At 40.9% G+C, this 19304-nt stretch overlaps 1 protein-coding gene across 1 annotated transcript in view; it reads right to left on the minus strand.

Annotated features, from left to right (window-relative positions):
- LOC126101049 (lebercilin) overlaps nucleotides 1–19304 on the minus strand; it is a 179358-nt gene that overhangs the window by 76747 nt on the left and 83307 nt on the right. The window contains exon 6 of the mRNA XM_049911712.1: nucleotides 2922–3110. Coding sequence (XP_049767669.1) covers nucleotides 2922–3110 — 189 coding nt within the window. The remainder of the gene's footprint in view (nucleotides 1–2921; nucleotides 3111–19304) is intronic.

The raw sequence follows: 19304 nt of genomic DNA on the forward strand, positions 1-19304 counted from the left end.
GAAGGAAGTCAGTACCAAGACTAAGTTATCTGTGCACCGTTCAATCTTTCGACCAACTTTGTTGTATGGGAGCGAAAGCTGGGTGGATTCATGTTACCTTATCAACAAGGTTGAGGTTACGGATATGAAAGTAGCTAGGATGATTGCAGGTACTAGTAGATGGGAACAATGGCAGGAGGGTGTCCACAATGAGGAAATCAAAGAAAAACTGGGAATGAACTCTATAGATGTAGCAGTCAGGGCGAACAGGCTTAGATGGTGGGGTCATGTTACACGCATGGGAGAAGCAAGATTACCCAAGAGACTCATGGATTCAGCAGTACAGGGTAGGAGGAGTTGGGGCAGACCAAGGAGAAGGTACCTGGTTTCGGTTAAGAATGATTTTGAAGTAATAGGTTTAACATCAGAAGAGGCACCTATGTTAGCACTGAATAGGGGATCATGGAGGAACTGTATAAGGGGGGCTATGCTCCAGACTGAACGCTGAAAGGCATAACCAGTCTTAAATGATGATGATGATGATGATGATGATGATGAAGATATTACAGAAACCATGAGTCTCAAACCTTATCCAGTCAAAAGCCACCATTGGAATTAGTAAGATGCCATCACAATTAGTAAGATCTTCCACCAAACGTATTTCCACAGTTTCCTAAAATACTGAAACCTAGGAGTATCTTGTTGTGGCCAATATTTTCACGGCAAAACAATCCACAGAATGTTCTTCAGAGATACAATGATGGGCTATGGCTGGTTTACTAGCTGTAAAAGGTGGTGTGATAATAATGTTCCACACCTTTGAAGTTGCGTAGATGTGGTCTAACCAGGGTAAGTATTGCCACCCTGGTATGGTATTCTGTGGTTCCCTGTCCATCCTTCACCGAGCTGATAGACCAGAAGGAAGGTCTGTATACATGGCTAGATCACTGTAACATCATGTTTCTTCAGGATTCCGCCTAATTTCAATGAAATATTGCTGACGTATGGGAGGAACACCCTGGACTTAAACAACTCCTCCTCCTCTTGATTTTGTGAGCAGTCATATTTCTTCCTCCTTAAAGCTCTCCTTCCTCCTTAAAGCTTTGCTAACCTGTTGTGGAGAATACCCATTATATTTGAACACAGATTGCAGGGTTCCAGGTCCTTTGCAAGGCTGCCCTCATCAGGCACATCTTGTGTCTGGTATATCAACAGTTGGAGGACACCCAAAGTTCATGAAGGGTGTTAGCAGCAAGACACCCACAAATACAAGACTATATGTAAATACAGGTGTATATGAATGGGCTTACAGTAAACAGAATTCCTCAATAACACATCCACTGTCTGACTAAGACACCTACTACAAGTGGACAGCCTTTTTCCTCTTCCATCGTAAATGGGATATTCTTGTGGATGGAATTTTTAGTAGAAATTTAGCGACATGCACCAGCAATCTCCAGTGTAAAATACTCACCTGAAGATGGCTGTCAGCTGAAATATAATGGCAAGATGTTGGTGTCACCTGACTGCATTCCTCATGGAATATTCATTACACTGGGAAAACTTACAAGAATCACTATTGAAACTAGTTGTTGAAAACAGTATAGTTATACTGTAATGACCCAGTTCGCTTTTCTTCAAATACTTGTTAAGCTGCATGTCATACCTACACAAAACTGCTTAGGCAATCTGAAATCTGTTTCTTGTCACAAGCAGAAATATCTTTCTACATTTCTACTGTCCCCTGCACTCAGTGATAATACAACAATTGTATAATGATTGATTCTCCATATTATGTCAACGGAATCTAGAAGTTCAAATCTGTCTGAAACCAGAAGATGTGAGGCACTGCCCTCACTTGTTGGTTCTCTGATTAACTGCTCAAGGTAATTTTCACATAAGGCCTTTAGAAAAATATCTCACAAATTCTTATCCCAATTGTCTGCCCCTATCATTGGTGTGTTGGCAATTTTTGAATAAATCATTTAGTACAGTATTACACACATTCTTATCCTAACCACCCACCTTTATCACTTGAGTATTGGCAAATTACAGATAAGGCATTTAGAACAACATCATGCAAATTCTTATCACTACCACTTGCCCTTATCACTTGAGTCTCTCTGTATATAACTGTTAAGTTGCAATCTTCCCCAATACTACAACATGATCAGAAAACTTATGTTTTCACTAAAATGTTTCATCACTATGGCTTCTTAGGTAGGCGATCTATAAAATCACCTAATTATCATATTTGATCCACTTTTAATACTTATTTTGACTCAAATTATTTTGCCATCAGTATCCGGACTAATTTCATTAGAAATGGTTGTAGCATTCACAACTTATCACCACCAATGGCATACAGCCAATCTTATGAAACAAATTCCAACTGGAATTTAAGATATTTCTGGTATTCATTTCTGTTTTCAGCCTACTTCCAGTTCCTAGTACAAAACTGACATATCTATGATTTGTAAGTAAGACTATTTCTGGAACCTTGCCATGAACACTTACACAGTTAACTAATATTACGCTGACTTTTTCTTTCTTGGGTCCGCAACAAGGAATGTCACCTTATGTAATTAATGTAGCTGTATTCTTCCTCTCTGAAATCAGCATGTAATGCATCAAACCTCTGGTGAGGTTTCTCTCTCCTAAAAGACCCACAACAGATGTTAAAATCCACTCACTCAAATGAATTTCATAACTTACAAAACATCCAATTCAAAATTTGTATGTAATGGTCAGTGAATATTTGAATAATTAGTCTCAGGAGAATAGCTCCCTGGAATCTTGATGAGGATCATATACTGTTTATTAATATTCTCTGAATCAGAGAGATCATACATATGAGACAGACAAACAACCACGACCATATTTAAGAAACGAATGAGGATGTGCATTGAGCAACTATATAATGATGTATATAGAATCACTACCTTTATCCTTTCAGTTTGCTCCTCATTTACTTTTGTCAACTCTTCAACACGTTTCTGCAGTACATCTCTCTCTTCCAGCTGTTTGTTGTTACACAGATCTGTAAGTGTTGAGCATCTTTCTCGTAAAAGTGTCAGTTCAGTATCACGATCTTTCATCTTCACTTCCATTTCACGTACTTGAGCTCGAAGCTGCAACAAAAAATAAAAAATTCATATATGCTACAACTCCATACCTATGACAATAAATGTAAATGTCACGATTTATTTTTAATAACACAATGCTAAAGCATCTCAATACATGCAAACAGTTTGAAACTGGTAAGAAAGTTGTGGCGTAGCAATATGGATTGAGAATTAGGAAGCTGCAAGCTGCTTCTTGCTGGTCTAGGTGGCGCAATTCGCTAAAGAACACATTCCCATGCTGAGAAGTTGCCATCTCTCATCTCTGGGGTTGATTGCAGCATGCCTGGTCATGTGCTTGTACACTTTGTGGATCATAAAAATCACACATCTACATTTCTATTAATAAAGCAAAGGAAGCTCCAGGTTGGAATATCAAGAATATGTTGAAGAAGATGGCACACTGAGTTGCAGACAGGCATAATGAAAAAACTGTCACACATTTAGCTTTTGGCCAAAGCCTTCTTCAGAAAAGAAACACACACACACACACACACACACACACACACACACACACATATTCACACAAGCAAGTACTCCTCACACACAACTCCCATCTCCGACATCTAGGACTGGAATGCAACTGTGAAGTTGAATGGAAACAGCAATCTGCTGGAGGTGGCAGGGAAGGGAAAGGTATATTGAACCATTTTATTTTTCTTTCTTATATGAGGTTCATTCAAATGAAACTTGGTCAGTTTGTCTACCTTTTCCTTACATGTAAGGTGGCGCCGTGTAACTGCTGGTATAGTGGTGCTATCTATTGGTAGAGAGACTGACGCGAGTGCACCATTTGAGTTGCATAGCACCAGTGTGGTTTCACGCCAAAAAGAAGGTTGTCACACAAGTTATCGTCCACTACCAAACATTCAGGTGAGTAAGCAGGAACGAGGAGTGATTCAATTTTTGGTGGAGGAGGGAGTTGGAGGCCGTGAAATGTAACGATGGATAAAGGCTGTATACGTTGAATACAGTCAGAGTGTACAAGTGTTGTGGAATGGCACAAACAATTCCTTGAGGGGCGCAAGTCACTGGAAGACAATGCTTGTCCTGAACAGGCTCATCGTGTCATCACACCAGAAATGGTTGCGGAATTGAATTCACCATGTGACTTTCACATATTTGGACCTCTAAAACAAGCTATTCGAAGACATCAATTCGCAACAGATGATGAAGTGTGTGACTGGGTCCAGGCCTGGATCCAACAGCAGCCTACTTGCTTCTTCAAGGACGGGATCAACCAGCTAGTGTGGCAATGGGATAAATGTGCCACGAATTTTGGTGACTATTTTTGAGTATGTGTACTGTGTGTAACTACATTTTTGAGTTAATAAAATCGTTACCATTACTTTACACTAGTGACCAGGTTTCATTTGAATGCCCCTTATATTTAAGCTAAGGTAAACTGAATGAGCTATAAACCAAAGATGCTGCTAAAGAGTAAATTAACGAGTTATTTTGTGGCAAGGATAATGTTTTGATACAGCGTTAAATATCTGTATGAACCAAAGTAAGTACACTCTTCAGTTTACTGATTCATGTGTCTCCACCATTTTGTTTCAGGAAATGGTGACGTACGGACGTATGCTTGGATCCGTTGTACCAGCATTCTTAAAAATGCGTATTTTAACCGTTAATTAAAAGTATTATAAAAAGTTATCAGAAAATGAATATTTATTCGCGTGGTTATAAGTTCAAATCCTATCTGTTCATCATTTCACTCACCGCTGAGATCCTGCATCCCCGAGTTATTTTGTGGCAAGGATAATGTTTTGATACAGCATTAAATATCTGTATGAACCAAAGTAAGAAGTACACTCTTCAGTTTATTGATTCATGTGTCTCCACCATTTTGTTTTGGGAAATTGTGGCAAACGGACGTATGCTTGGATCCATTGTACCAGCATTCTTAAAAATGTGTATTTTAACCATTCATTAAAAGTATTATAAAAAGTTATTAGAAAATGAATATTTATTCGCACGGTTATAAGTTCAAATACTATCTGTTCATCATTTCACTCACCACTGAGATCCTACATCAAGAGGTTCTGTGAAGACAAGAACAATTCACACGATATATGGAGGAGCGTTCCTGCATTGATATTGTCACACTCAAGAGTAAACAATGGAATTAATGTAAACGTAATGACTAAGACCTGATAGGACCTACTAAACTTGGTTTACTTATATTAAAAATATTGTGCTTCATGAGACAAGATTGACAATTTCAATGGTTGCGGTGATTATTTTGGTACCCCACACTACTGGAAGCAGCAGTATGTAATGCAAATTATCTTTATTGACCTTGAATGTAATGATATTAAAGGCCTGTTGATATTTGTATCAGTTGAAGTTCACCCAAGATTGTGCAAAGATTCGCAAATTATCTTCAAAAATTTTTTCAACTATTCTTTCTGATGCATTTTCCAATTATTCAAGCAATTATTAATCCATTTTCATTTCAACATCTCTATTCAAAGGGATAGCAGGATGTGGGGGGGGGAGTCAAGAGCGCTGTCTGGCAGAGCTTGCAGGGACTAGAAGCAAGCACGACAAGACTGCCACCAGGCGCAGCACTGGGAGGCTGCGGGCCATGGAGATGTGAGGAAGGGAGTAGTGGAGGGGGGGGGGGGGGGGGGGGGGGGCAGGTAGGAGCAGGGAAACGGAGAGACAAGCTGGTGTGTGGTAGATAATGGCATACAAAGACAGTGAGGTGATGTGACTAGCAGGGCAGGATGATTTCAGAAGCAGAGATGTGTTGTAACAATAACTCTCATTTGGGCATTTCAAAAAAGCTGGTGGAGGTGTGGAGGATCCTGATGGTCCAGGCTGTGAAGCAGCCATTGAAATGAAGCCTGTTAAATTCACCTTATGTTGTGCCACAGGGTGGTTTACTTTGCTCTTGGCCACAGTTTGTTGGTGGCCATTCATCCTGGTGGACAGCTGGTTGGTAGTCATATCAACATAAAAAGCTGTGCAATGACTGCAGCAGAGCTGCTTTCACAGGTGGTCCGGCTTCTGATGAGGCACTAAAAACCTGTGACAGGACTGGAACAGGAAGTGCTGGGTGTGTGGATTCGGCAGATCTTGCGTGTGGGTCTTCACACAGGTATACGATCCCTGCGGGATGAGTTTGCGATTGAGAGTGGCACAGGGATGGATGAACTAGAACACCTTACTAACTTTATCATAAGTCACAACTATTCCTTTGAAGGAAAGGTATACAAACAAACCTGTGGCACCGCCATGAGCACCTCCATGCTGTTGGATATCTTCATGATCTGGACTAAGTACCAAGGCACACTATCCTCATTCCTTCACTATCTCAACACCTTCTCTCCCATCCACTTCACCTGGTCCTCCTCCTCTCCGACGGCTCCATCCATACCTCTGTCCACATTAAACCCACCAACCACCAACAGTACCTGCATTTTGATAGCAACAATGCCTTCCACATAACAAAAAGTCTCCCATACATCCTGGACACCTGGGGATGACATATCTGCAGCGACAAGAAGTCCCTTGCTCAGTATGCCGAGAGTCTCACCAAGGTCATCACAGATGGGCACTATCCCCCCGACCTAATCCACAAACAGATCTGTGTCATTTCCCCACAAATCCCCAACCCTTCCACCACACCCAAGAACCAGTTACAAAGGAGCACCTCCTTTGTCACCCTGGACTGGAACAATTGAGCCACATTCTTCCTCAGGGGTTTGATTACCTATCATCATGCCTGAAACGAGGGACATCCTACCAATGATCCTTCCCACCCCTCCTAAACTGGTATTCCACTCAACCCTCCTAAAGTGGTGTTCCATAACCCATCCCACCTCCACAAATGTCATTCTCAATCCTAACCCCCACCTCAGGGATCATTTCCCAGACTCAAACTACAGTAACCTACTGCCCCGATACCCTCCACTCAACAGTTTCCGTCCCCTCTGCCCTATCACCACCTCCATAGTCATGTTCCCACACCCTCTTGGTGTACTGCCCTCTGCCAATGCACCCACCCATCTTTCTCTTTGTCTGCGCCTCTCCTTTTCTGCTTGGTAGTTCTGTAATAATGGTTTAATCTGCTTCTGCTGAGAATCTGAGTGGTTTGGAAACTAATAGGATCTGTTGTTTCTGGAAGTTTTGAAATTTTAGAGAAAATTGGTACATTACCTGTGGGATAAAGAACTGAACAGTGAGGTAATCACTTTCTCCGTCAATAACAACAACAACAACAACAACAATTTCATGTGGCTCACTGGCCTGGTGTACGTCTTTCAACTGGACGCCACTTTGGAAACTTGCAAGTCCCTAACCTAGACAAGTTATCCAACTGGGCAAAGGGGACTTACAGTTTAAGATGGAATCCAAACAATGTATCATTTCTGGCAACTCCTCTCTTTGTTGAGAGGTGAAGGCTAAACCAAAATACAGACTGAAAAAGCCAAGGTCTGACGGGGATTCAATCCTGCGATTCTTATTTCCAGTCAAGTGCTCTACTGCTAGGCCACTAGGCCAGACTATAATAAATGTGAGAAGGCTAAAAACTTAATGGACACCAGTTGGGCCTACAATAACAAAACAAGGTGAGAAAAATAGGTTAGCAGGTTGTTGGAGCCAGGTGAGTGCCCCTGGGCCTCTGCATGTGAAGGGGAGTGTCCTTCCTATAATCATTATAGTCAAAGTATTAAAGTAGGAAACAGCACCCAGTATTTATCAAAGAGCTACCCCTAAAATGAAAAAATAAGGCATGGAGAGAAATTGACTAACTGAATTTAAATGCAGCTAAAATGGAGAGTTATATGTGACCAAAGGAGCTGGAAAAGAAGCTGTCCCAACCACACTGCCTCATCCCAAAAGTAGTTTCAAACATTATATCTGACAATAAAAATCACTTTCACGGAGAAGCAATTCAACTATTAAACCAATATTAGAGTTAAGAATCTGGAAGACCATGCTTAGGCTTAGCATGGAGAGCTAGAAGTAGTAGGCATTCCACAAGGATGCTAGCTACTGCTTAAGGCTCTGCAACCATAATTTGACAGTGACTTGTTACATACAAGAAAACTGTGTGTTAATTTGGTATGACCAATGCAGAGGGAACATAGGATGGTGGATTCCTTCCAGGAGGAAAGGAAGGCAAAGTTACATGCAGCAGTAATCTCCTTGACAGTGCATAGTTTGTTAGAGGGAGCAGTAACCCATCAAATGTTGTTCCTTCTCCACGTGAGGTGAAGTCTTATTTGCACCCACAGTTCTGTACCGGGATTTGTTATGGTGAATCATAGGTGAGTGCATTATCCAAACAATTAGCTAGTTCATTTCCTGGGATACCCACATGACTTGTGACCATTGATCAGACAGTACGACTTAGGCCAGAGAGGAGGTCATAATAGCAGATGTCACAGGTGACGAAAGTAACACCTATCAATCAACAGCCTGGAGCAAGCACATTAAGTCACTACAAATTAAAATGCAATTGTGGTAGGGCTGCTTAATAAAACGTCCCATTGTAAAAACACTACACGCTCCCAATAGGAAATGATGTTCCTCATCAGTGAGAGGTGTAAAAGCATATCCTGTCCTATCCATGCCATAACCTTGTATCCTACCTTCCTTCATCACTTCACATTCCTTAACAAAACTCCTCCCCTATTCATTCATTCATTTTAGTTAATACTTTCTTACTTACCAAAGTTTTACTCTTTGTCTTTTGTTTTTTTCCTTTTCTCTGCCTCCTCTTTCTTTCATCTTCCTGCCTGTTTCTCTCTTTGGTGGTTCCCCACCACTGTTTTTGCTTTACTCTTAGTTCTTCGTTACTATGGTCATCTCACTTCTTATTTCTCTTCCTCTCAATTCATCTTTCCTTCACATACTGTTCCTGTATCATCCATAAACCAAAAGTGGCACAGTGTTTACTAATGACCTACTTTCTCTAAGTCCTCTTTGTATCCCCTTGTGCACATAAAGGAAGGATGGGTTCCTTTCAACCTGGAGTCTCAGTTATCTGACCTGCCCCTCCTTCCCAAACCTATCCTCCTTTCCTCCATGAAGAAGGAACTAGCAGTTCTGAAAACTATGACTCTGCTTACACTTGCAAATGCGTCTATCAGTAATACTGGACAAACAATATTGTAGCCTACTCATCTACACGATTACTCTGCAATTTGCAATTAAGTGTTTGAACCACCTCCATACTATTTCTTGAAAATTTTACTCCTGTATAACATGTGGGAAATGTGCCGACACAAAACATGTCATCACTGTTGCGGTGTTAACTGTCATGTGGGATGCAGAGCAGCACTATGAGTACTGTGGCTGTTGGTCTTGCCAAACAAAGCTGCATGGTGTAAAGAGGCAACAGCAGCAGCCTCGCACATCCCACCTTCGACCTGTAAGGACCATCAACCTGGCCTGCTCTTCGCAAGACACCATTCCCATGTCCTGTCTCCTTGGTTCATGTCATCACCAGCTGTGGTTACCACCTTGTGATCTAATATGTTAAGGTCATTTATTTGACTTGTGTCACCTGGTTCTTTTAAGATTGCCAGTGACTGTCAGGGTTACAAACTCATGTATATCTCACTCACTACATAGAAGTTCTGGGTTTGCCTTGCTTATTATTCTGAAAGGCTTTGATTATTATTCAGAATGCAGTTGATGCCATCAGCTTAAGAAAAGTAGTTTGTCTCAAGAGTTTATGAGTACAGTGGCTCCAGTGTTGGTTTGCTATATTTAATTGGCAGTCAGTTATACAACAATTCATGAACAATATTGTATACTTTTTATTTGTCTTGAACTTTTTGGTAAGGAATGACTGTGGTGATAAGTACTGATGGTTGTTTCCTGTATGTAAAATTTTTATAGTGGTTAATGCCACTCATTTATCTGGTAGTATTTTCCATGCAAGGATATTATTTTGCTGGTATATCTTGTTAGGTGTTCCATTTAGCGGACATTACTTGCTACTGTTCTGTTTCAGCATGGGGCTTTATAATTATGAGATTCAAGGATATGGCTTTATTACAGACGTTACAATTTTTGTTATGGTGCATTATCTAAAGCCATTTTTACCTAGCATTCTTCTATCTGTTGAGCAAATTCTGAAGGTCTATCTGTGTAATTTCTACAAAGTTTTTCCATGACAGAGCCTTTGCATAAAAATTTCTGTTTACTTGCCACATCTAATTCAAATAAAATTCAAAGCTTTCGATGATATCCTCCATTATCTTCATCAGGGACTAAAACTGACCATCGTGAACTGGTAGCCTATATGGACGGTTACTAACCATTGCTTTGAGCATCAATGTCACCTTAAATACGGGCATTCGGGTAAATCAGTGGTGGTGGAGCACAGGCTGTTAAATAAGCATCAGATTTTGTTTGAATAAATGAGAATAACTGCACCCACTTGAAACTACTGGGACTCTGTGATCAGAGAAGCATTTGAAATTAGACCATACGAAAACAACTTCAACAGAGACACCGGCCATGCAATTAGCAATTCATGGAAGCGTGCACTTGAAAAGGAGAAAACACGGAAGAACACTTCTCACAGTTCACCGCCTGAAGCAATGGATGGCGCTGCAAACACCGCTAGCGCACAAGAAAAATTTTTGGACGAGAGTGTGCCATCTCTGTACCCGCCTTTATGATGTAATCCAACCAATCGGATGCCATTCTATGCGTATAAAAGAGGGAACCTTGCCAGTTCATGACAGTGTAAAACTTCCTTTTCATTTTAGTCGCTGATGAAGACAATGGAGGACATCATCGAAAGCTTGGAATTTTATCCGAATTTTAAGCAGCAAGTGAACCGAGATATCTCTGTAATTGTTTAAAGTTATATTTGGCTTTACACTGTGACACTGTCAAGATTAGATGAGGGTTTTCTGTTTACAAATATTTCTGAATTTTTTGGTGGGAGTATTTTGCTGTAATAAAATTAAGTTAGCACTTTTGGCGAAATGCAGTTTGGAAGAAATGTATTACACCCACCTAGACTTAGCCCTTCCACTCATTTAAACTGTACCACTGTAGTAGCAGTGTGTGTGGCTGGGGGATGATGAATTGTTTTTGCATTCTGTTAAGTGGATGTTAGCTGTTATTCTTCTGTTGCAGTATAGCTGCCTGCAGGATGCAGAGGTGATTGATGGCCATCTCCAGCATTAAGCTCATGTTAACTGAGTTAAAAACTATAGTTTCCTTATCTGAAGTAATTGAACCATTTCACTCACAAGTTAATATAATTAGAGTCCATTTATTCATTACGTTAAAGAGAAGAGCTTTTGTGTACCATCAGAGTGTTCGACTTGTGTATAAATCAATGTGCAGACAGCTAGATGGTATGAACCCAAGCTATGTTTGCTCGGATAGTGGAAATTATCCAAAGTGAATTAAGTACACGTTTAGTTCAATAGATAAGAAAGCAAAAACTCTTGTGGGTTTCCATCTATAGCTAAGGCTGATCTGTTTGCCAAGTTACCCAACCTGTTAGTGGGATTATCACGTGACGGTGGTGTACTATCGGTAGGTTCATTTAAAGGTGATACAGAGCAATTTGTAATTTTTTTGGAATTACAGGATCAAGGAAAATTATTTCGTTTAAGTAATGAACATTGATATCAGTTTTTGAGACACATGGTGTGTGGGCAGTTGGAGCAGACATCGACTGAGACTATCCAGTGGAAACTGTTTTCATTAAATTTCATGAGTTAATTTGCCAAAACTATCTTAGTGCCCATACCTGATGTGAGCTAATCAGCAAGGATTATTTTGGGGTGTAACAATATGAAGAACCGTTAGACAAGTGTATTAAGGGAATCAAAGCTAGCGCTAGGAGTCTGTGGTTGGATTATAGTGAAGAGAAAATAGTTGAAAATATACTGGAAAAGAATGCGTCTCAGTAATTATTGCAATTCCACAAATCTATCTGTAATGTTTTTGTAAATTTGCTGGAGATAATATGAGTTGCTTCCACTGTTTTTAGTAATTAGGTACCAGCTAGGGCATGAGTGTTTCAAAATTTTTGCAAGTAAAATGTTAAGATATGTGGATTATTGTTTTTTTATTATTGTAAATTGCGAGAGAAAGGGAGTTGGGATCTGGTACTAACGCGCAAGTGTGAGCTCTTTCAGCTACATCACCCTCCCCAAAAGCTTTTAAGGTTTGGTGGGGACAGAGAGTCAACTCAAAAAAGTCATCACTGTCGCTACATATTTGAACATAGATGCATGCCTCTGCCGTGCATGGTGCAGAATGGTACTGTGGGCAGTGTGACTGTGGTACTTCATAAACAAACCTGCCTTGTGTCAAGAGGCAACAGTGGCAGCCTTGGGCATTCAGCCTTTGACGTTTAAGGACCAGCAATTGGGCCTGCTTGCTGCAGGAACCATTTCCATGCCCTGGAGTTCTTGTTTCCTCAGTCCATATCATTAAGTGATCTAATGTGTTAAGGTTGATTGTTGGCTGTTGGCTTTTCTGTTGGCTGTCTGTCAGGGTTGTGAACCCAGGTGTCTCTCTGCAAGCTACATAGAAGTGCTGGGTGGCCTTGGTTATTATTCAGAAAGCAGATGATACTGTTAGTTCAAGACAGGTAGTGCTCAAGAATTTATCAGCAAGGTGGCTCAAGTGTTGTTGGTTCATTGTATTTAATCAGCACACAGTTAAATGACAGTTCACGAACAATATTGTATAACTTTTATTTGCCTTCAGCTTTTTGGTAAGAGATAACTGTGTTGATGTGCTTATGGTTGTCTGGCATATGTAAAATTTTTATAGAGTTTCATGCGACTCACTTCTCTGGATAGTATTTTCCACACATGGATACTAGAAAATTTATGGATTGAGTTTTAAGCATTCGGTTTTATTAAACAGATTATGATTGTTTTATGGTGCTTTACCTAAATTTATTTTAACTTGCATTCTCATACCTCCTACGCAAATTGTGAAGATCTGTCTATTGAATAATATTATATTTGGCTTTATTTTGTAATATTACCATGGTTACATGAGAGTTTTCTGTTTATGAGTACTGCTGCATTTTTTGTGGGAGTATTCTCTTGCAATTAAATTGAGTTGGCAATGTGCTTTTCAGGAAATAGGTAATTCACAGTCAGTGATCTAGTTTTAGTGTGTTCCAGCTTGACCATTTCTAATGAAATTCTTTGAGTAGTTAAACAATGTCTTGGATCAACATGTACAAACTTCCAGCTCAATATATTTCTACAGACTATCATGAACAGGAGTCCAGCTGTACATGTGCCGAAGTGCCAACTTCGGACAACTTCTATAGAAGGTACCTTGAATTTACATGCCCCTAGTTTTGTACACTTAAACAGTTTTTTTCTGCTAAATAAGAACACATTACTGATTAATTATTAAATGCATCTGGTGACAGTAGCGCTTCTTCAAAAATGGCATAATATTCATAGTTGGACTTGGAGAAACCATCTTTAACCAGACATAAATCATAATTTTATGAAAGGATTCAGCCAAAAATTGGTAATAAGACACACCAGGTCATGCTGTCTTCTTGAGCTTTTTACACGATAGCCTCTGTTCCTCTCTATCAACATATATGCACCTGCAAATGTGATGAAAATGTTTTGAGTGCAACATTTTGGGCAGTTTTAGGGGCCCGTATCTCAACTGTCTATTCTTTAATCTTGTTTATTTTGCTATATCTAGAAAGAGTATTCTAAGTTTCAGAATCTATTAGTTTAATTTTTTACTCATGCCTTTGTCATTACAGAATTTAAACAGATTAAGATGTGTCAATACTTGGTTATCTAACGGCTTCTGCAAACTAGCACGAGCTGCCCATCTTTTAGCTGTTCCTCCAATTCCATCACAAGGAGTTGTTGGCTCCAAATAAATATCACTCAGCAGATATAATGAAGTCCTTTTATGCAGACATAAACTGATACAATTCTTGAGCTTCTTATACTGGCAAGCACATCCATCACTGAAGTGGTGCATGTGCTCAGTTTTTCCTGTTTTTATCGTCAAATATTTAATTAGCCTTGCTCTGTCTGTGTGAACTGCACTGGTATCACAACCTTAAAGAGACACTTGAAAGCAAATGAACAGTTCTCAGCAAAATCCATGAAAATGATAAACTGCACCATCTGCAAGATTTTCTTTCAGGTGCGTTAGATGTGAACTTTGGTGCTTTGAAATGAAATGACGGCTTCTCAGATCATGAATTTTCAGAACCAGTTCCTGTCTTAACTCTTCTACAATTGCTTGGCACATCTACAGTGTATCTCTGTCAGTATGAATCAACCAACTGTTTGTATTCTTCTGTATCACATACTTTGAAATTCTGCCAACCTGTCCTTCACAAACCTGGTACTGCAAAAAAAAAACACTTCTCTATGGCACAGGCATCCCAGAATCACCTGTGCTCCCTAAGATACTGCTTGTGCACAATCACATACATCACACCTCTGAAATTGAAGCCGTGGCTCTCCAACACCTGGAAGAGTATTCCACTGCCTACATAAGTTACCCAACTGAAGACTTCCTGCTGCCACCTTGGGGCACCACTATCCATCCCTTATCTTACCCACAGTGTTCATCCTTGTCAACCCCTCAAGGCACCCACCCAGACCCTACCCAGCTGACCTTTTAAACCTGCCACATCTCCCAAAATTACCTTCCAGCACTCCACTAAATCTAGAGCCTAAACAATCCCAGACCTCTGTTGTTAACCTTTCCACCAAAATCCTCAGCCACACAGAAGTTTCAGTCCTATCCTGAGACCTCACGTTCATCCTTACAACCAAACTTAAGCCCAGTGAACCTGATCCTTCTCCTGATCTCTGCAGCGGAAACACCCCTTTACCATCAATCCATCCAACCAAAGCCAACCTTATCCCAACACTGAACCCACAGTCTCCCAGTTCATATCACCATCCAGCTGTGATCCCCGTCCCAACTAACCACCCCTGGTCACACTGCAGGGATTCTCCAACTTTCATTCACAATCCTTCCCCAGATCCCTTCCTAAGAAAACCAATCTATCAACGGACAAAAGGACAGTCATACGCAGCCTTAAAAAAAATAAAAAATCCTGACCTAATCATCCTGCCCACAGACAAAGATTCCACCACTGTCATGGTGAGCTACAGTGACTACCTGGCAAAAGGCTCTGCAAATAGTCTGACTCATCCACCTATAAACTCTGCCAGAGTGTTCCCATCCCAGAAGTCCACCATACCCTTCAATCCCTGCTTAAGGCCTTAAGCTCTTCACAGAACCTTTCCCCTGAATCCATTTCCTTCCTCACCCCTATGACATCATGCACACCCACCTTCTACATGATCTCCAAAATATACAAATCAACAATCCTGGATGCCCCACTGTAGCTAATTATTGCGCACACGCTGAAAGAATTTTGGTCCTCATTGACCAACAGCTCAAACCTATTGCCAGAAACCTAACCTCTCATGTCAAAGATACCAACCACTTCCTTGATAAACTCTCCACCACCCCTGTCCCTTTACCTCCTGGATCCCTACTCATCACTGCTATAAACCAACATCCCTCAGGCCCATAGTCTTGTCACTATTGAACACTCTCTCTCTCAACATTCTGCAGACTCCAAACCCAGTACGTCATTCCTCATATACCTTACTAACTTCGAGCTAACACAACTTCTTCTCCTCTGAAGGGAAGGTATACAAACAAATCTGTGGCACAGCCATGGGCACCCACATGGAACCATCCTATGCCAACCTGTTTATGGGCAATCTAGAGGAAACCTTCCTAGCTTTCCAAAACCTCAAACCCCTTGTCTGGTTCCAAGTTCACTGGTGATATCTTCATGATCTGGACTTAGGGCCAAGACATCCTATTGTCATTTCTTCACAACCGTAACACCTTCTCTCCCATCTGCTTCACCCTGTCGTCCTCAACACAGCAAGCTATCTTCCTGGATGCTGATCTCCTGTTCTGTGATGGCTCCATCTACACCTCTGTCCAGAGTAAACCCACCAACCATAAACAGTACCTTTCAACAGCTGCCATCCCTTCCACACCAAAAAATCTCTCCCATACAGCTCAGCCACCCGCAGACAGTGTATCTGCAGTGCTCAGTATGCTACAGGCCTTCATAGACAGGTCCTAGCCCCCAGATCTAGTCCGCAAACAGATCTCCTGTGTCACTTCCCCACACATCCCCAATCCTCCTACCATACCCAAGAGCCAGCTCAAAAGAATGCTCCCTTCATCACCCAGTGTCACACCAGACTGGAACAAATGAACCACATCCTTTGCCAGGGCTTTTGTTATAAATTACAATACCCTGAAATGAGGGATATATTACCAAAAAATATTATGAAAAGATCCCTCCCACCTCTCCTAAAGTGGTGTTCTGTCACCCACCCAATCTTCACAATGTCCTAACCCACCCCTATGCCACTGCCAAACCCAACCCCTTGCCACAGGGATATGATCCCTGTGGAAGACCCAGTTGCAAGACCTGCCCAATCCACTCACCAAGCACTTCCTATTCCAGTCCCGTCACAGGTTTATCCCACGCCAACAGAGGCTAGGCTACCTGTGAAAGCAGCAAGTTCATATACCAGCTGTGCTGCCGTCACTGAACAGCTTCCTACGTTGGTATGACTGCCAACTAGCTGTCCACAAGGATGAATGATCATTGCCAAACTGCAGCCAACCAGCTGTCCACAAGGATGAATGGCCAATGCCAAACTGTGGCCAAGAGCAAAGTGGACCAGCTTGTGACACAACACGCAAGTGAACATAAAATTCTCGATTTCAATGGCTGCTTCACAACCACCAGCTTTTCTAAACTGTGCAGATGAGAGTTACCTCAACCAAAGGTAACATACTATCCAACACCTTCCATCGAAAAGGTTCCACCCCCTCTCGCTCACACCTTCTCCATCGGCAGCTCATGAGTATACATTCTGGGTGTTCACAGATTTTTAGATTCAGGTAAATTTGAGAGAGTGAAATTAATAGCATCTGCTGTATAACAGTTAAGCTTATCAACAAGTTTATAAAACTACAGCCACTGCCAATAATAATAACAACAACAACAGTAATCCTAATAATAATAAGCCGCATAACTTAACTGACCAAAAAAAAAAAGTGGAATTTTGTTGTTTTGTACACAATTAAGTACAGTTTACAGCAATAACAAAATAATATGTAAGCTTTCACAATTCTCCATTTCACATTTTTGTTTAATTGGGAGTTGTCATACTTTTCCATTTTTTCAGACAGATAAACAAGATCCCTAACAGATGTATTAGTCCACAAGTTTACTTCCGGGTTGAAAAATTGAATATTCTTATGCTGCACCCACAGAACAACTTGTGCTAACTGTACATTTCCTTGTTAAATGTTCCCTTATAGTCATACTTATTTGATTTTGTCACTCTCTCAATCAAAGGATTTGTACTCGGAGGCCCTAGTCCCACTGTGGCTAACTTTTCCTGATAATTGACTTTCCTGTTCCCAAAATGAGATTTTCACCCTGCAGAGAAGTGTGTATAGATATGAAACTTCCTGGCAGATTACAGCTGTATGCTGGACCCAGACTCAAACTCGGGACCTTTGCCTTTCTCGAACAAGTGCTCCACCTACTGAGCCACTCAAGCACGACTCACGATCCCTCCCTGCTGCTTTACTTTTCTGTTAACATTTAAGTACATTCAACATGGTTTGTGTTTACACTGCACACAAAACCTGATTACCGCACAGTAAACAACCAACTCCAAACACAAAATGCTGTTTGTGGAAGTGATTAAACTCAAGTAATAATGTCTACTAACATGGTCACTTGACTAGAATACAAAAAGAGGCACCGAGATCTGTAAGGGCCTAAAGTACATCACAATCGATCTCACATTTAAGTGAATATCAGAGAAACCAGTGATACAGTTTTTAGTGAATTTTCATACATATAATGTGGGCCTACAGCACAGATAAACAGACTGAACACAAGATCGACAGATTTCAGGAGCACAAATAAATACTATAACGTCACAATCAATGGTGATGTGCTTTAGGCCCTTATGATTCTCAGCATCTCAAATGGACTACTGTGCGATAAAATTCATAACTTATTATACTATAATTCATTCAGAAACCCACAAAACAGGTTTACTGTCAGTACAACTTTAACATGTACTGTCGTCCAATCTAATTTTACTGCAATATATATTGAGTGAATTAGCATATCTGATGAGTGTGCAATGCTTTAACAGGATTTATGCCAAGTGAATGGGGATAAAAGTCTGCTGCAGTAAACTACCACCTACTGGCACTGACGTAAACTTCTAGCATGCAGAGCATGACCTGTGCATGTTGTTTATCAAATCCTTATGTATTTGGCCCACAAGACAATTATGTCCCACAAGTTGTGTATGCAGAAAAGCTCCTTAAAACATGCACAAGTGCAGGTGTGCTCACAACCTTGATGCCAAGTTACACGGAGTCTAGAGCAGCAGTAGTGCATTAGATTTTAGTGGTGTATCTTCCAGATTGCAACATCTATGTTACTTTTAACAGTATTCAAAGAAAAATAACCAATAAATCCACAAGATGTCGAAAGTTGGGGTGCTCACGTGGTCTTGTGCCCTTACACAGGAGCCGCCATTGACCTCCTCTAATTTATGTCCTCTCATCCTTATTGTGTGTCACTTTCTGCCAATGCACCCAATGGTCTATTGCCACTTCTTTGCCCTTTTCCTTTTCCACGGCTTGTTCCCCTCCCCTCCCTCCCCCACAGCCTCTCAACACAGCTCCTGGAAGCCTTGCCTGGCTACCATCTAATCCTGCATGCTTTATCAGCCACTGCTGACTCCTCTCCCCCCATCCATACCCTGCAATCCCCACCCCACTCCACTCTGGATTGCTGCTTGCGTTTGATGCAACACCTCTGCATTCTGGTCAGAGCAGACTGAGATAGCAGTCATTTGTGCCTGCTTGTGTGAATATGTGTGTGTGTTCTTTTCTGAAGACGTCTCTGATGGAAAGCAATCTATTCTTTTCACAATTTTGTTGATATTCCTACCTGAACTTTCCATTGCTTGAAATTTGATGGGTATTTTTAGTGCTCATGCAGGGGACCACACACCTTCTACTTTTTAATGTGAAACGCCACTTTTCACTCCATACAGAGATCTACTCTAAAACATTTTGCAACAAGTTTTGATCTTCTGGTTATTT

Source organism: Schistocerca cancellata, chromosome 9 (assembly GCF_023864275.1).
Source record: "Schistocerca cancellata isolate TAMUIC-IGC-003103 chromosome 9, iqSchCanc2.1, whole genome shotgun sequence".
NCBI classification, from domain to species: Eukaryota; Metazoa; Arthropoda; class Insecta; order Orthoptera; family Acrididae; genus Schistocerca; species Schistocerca cancellata.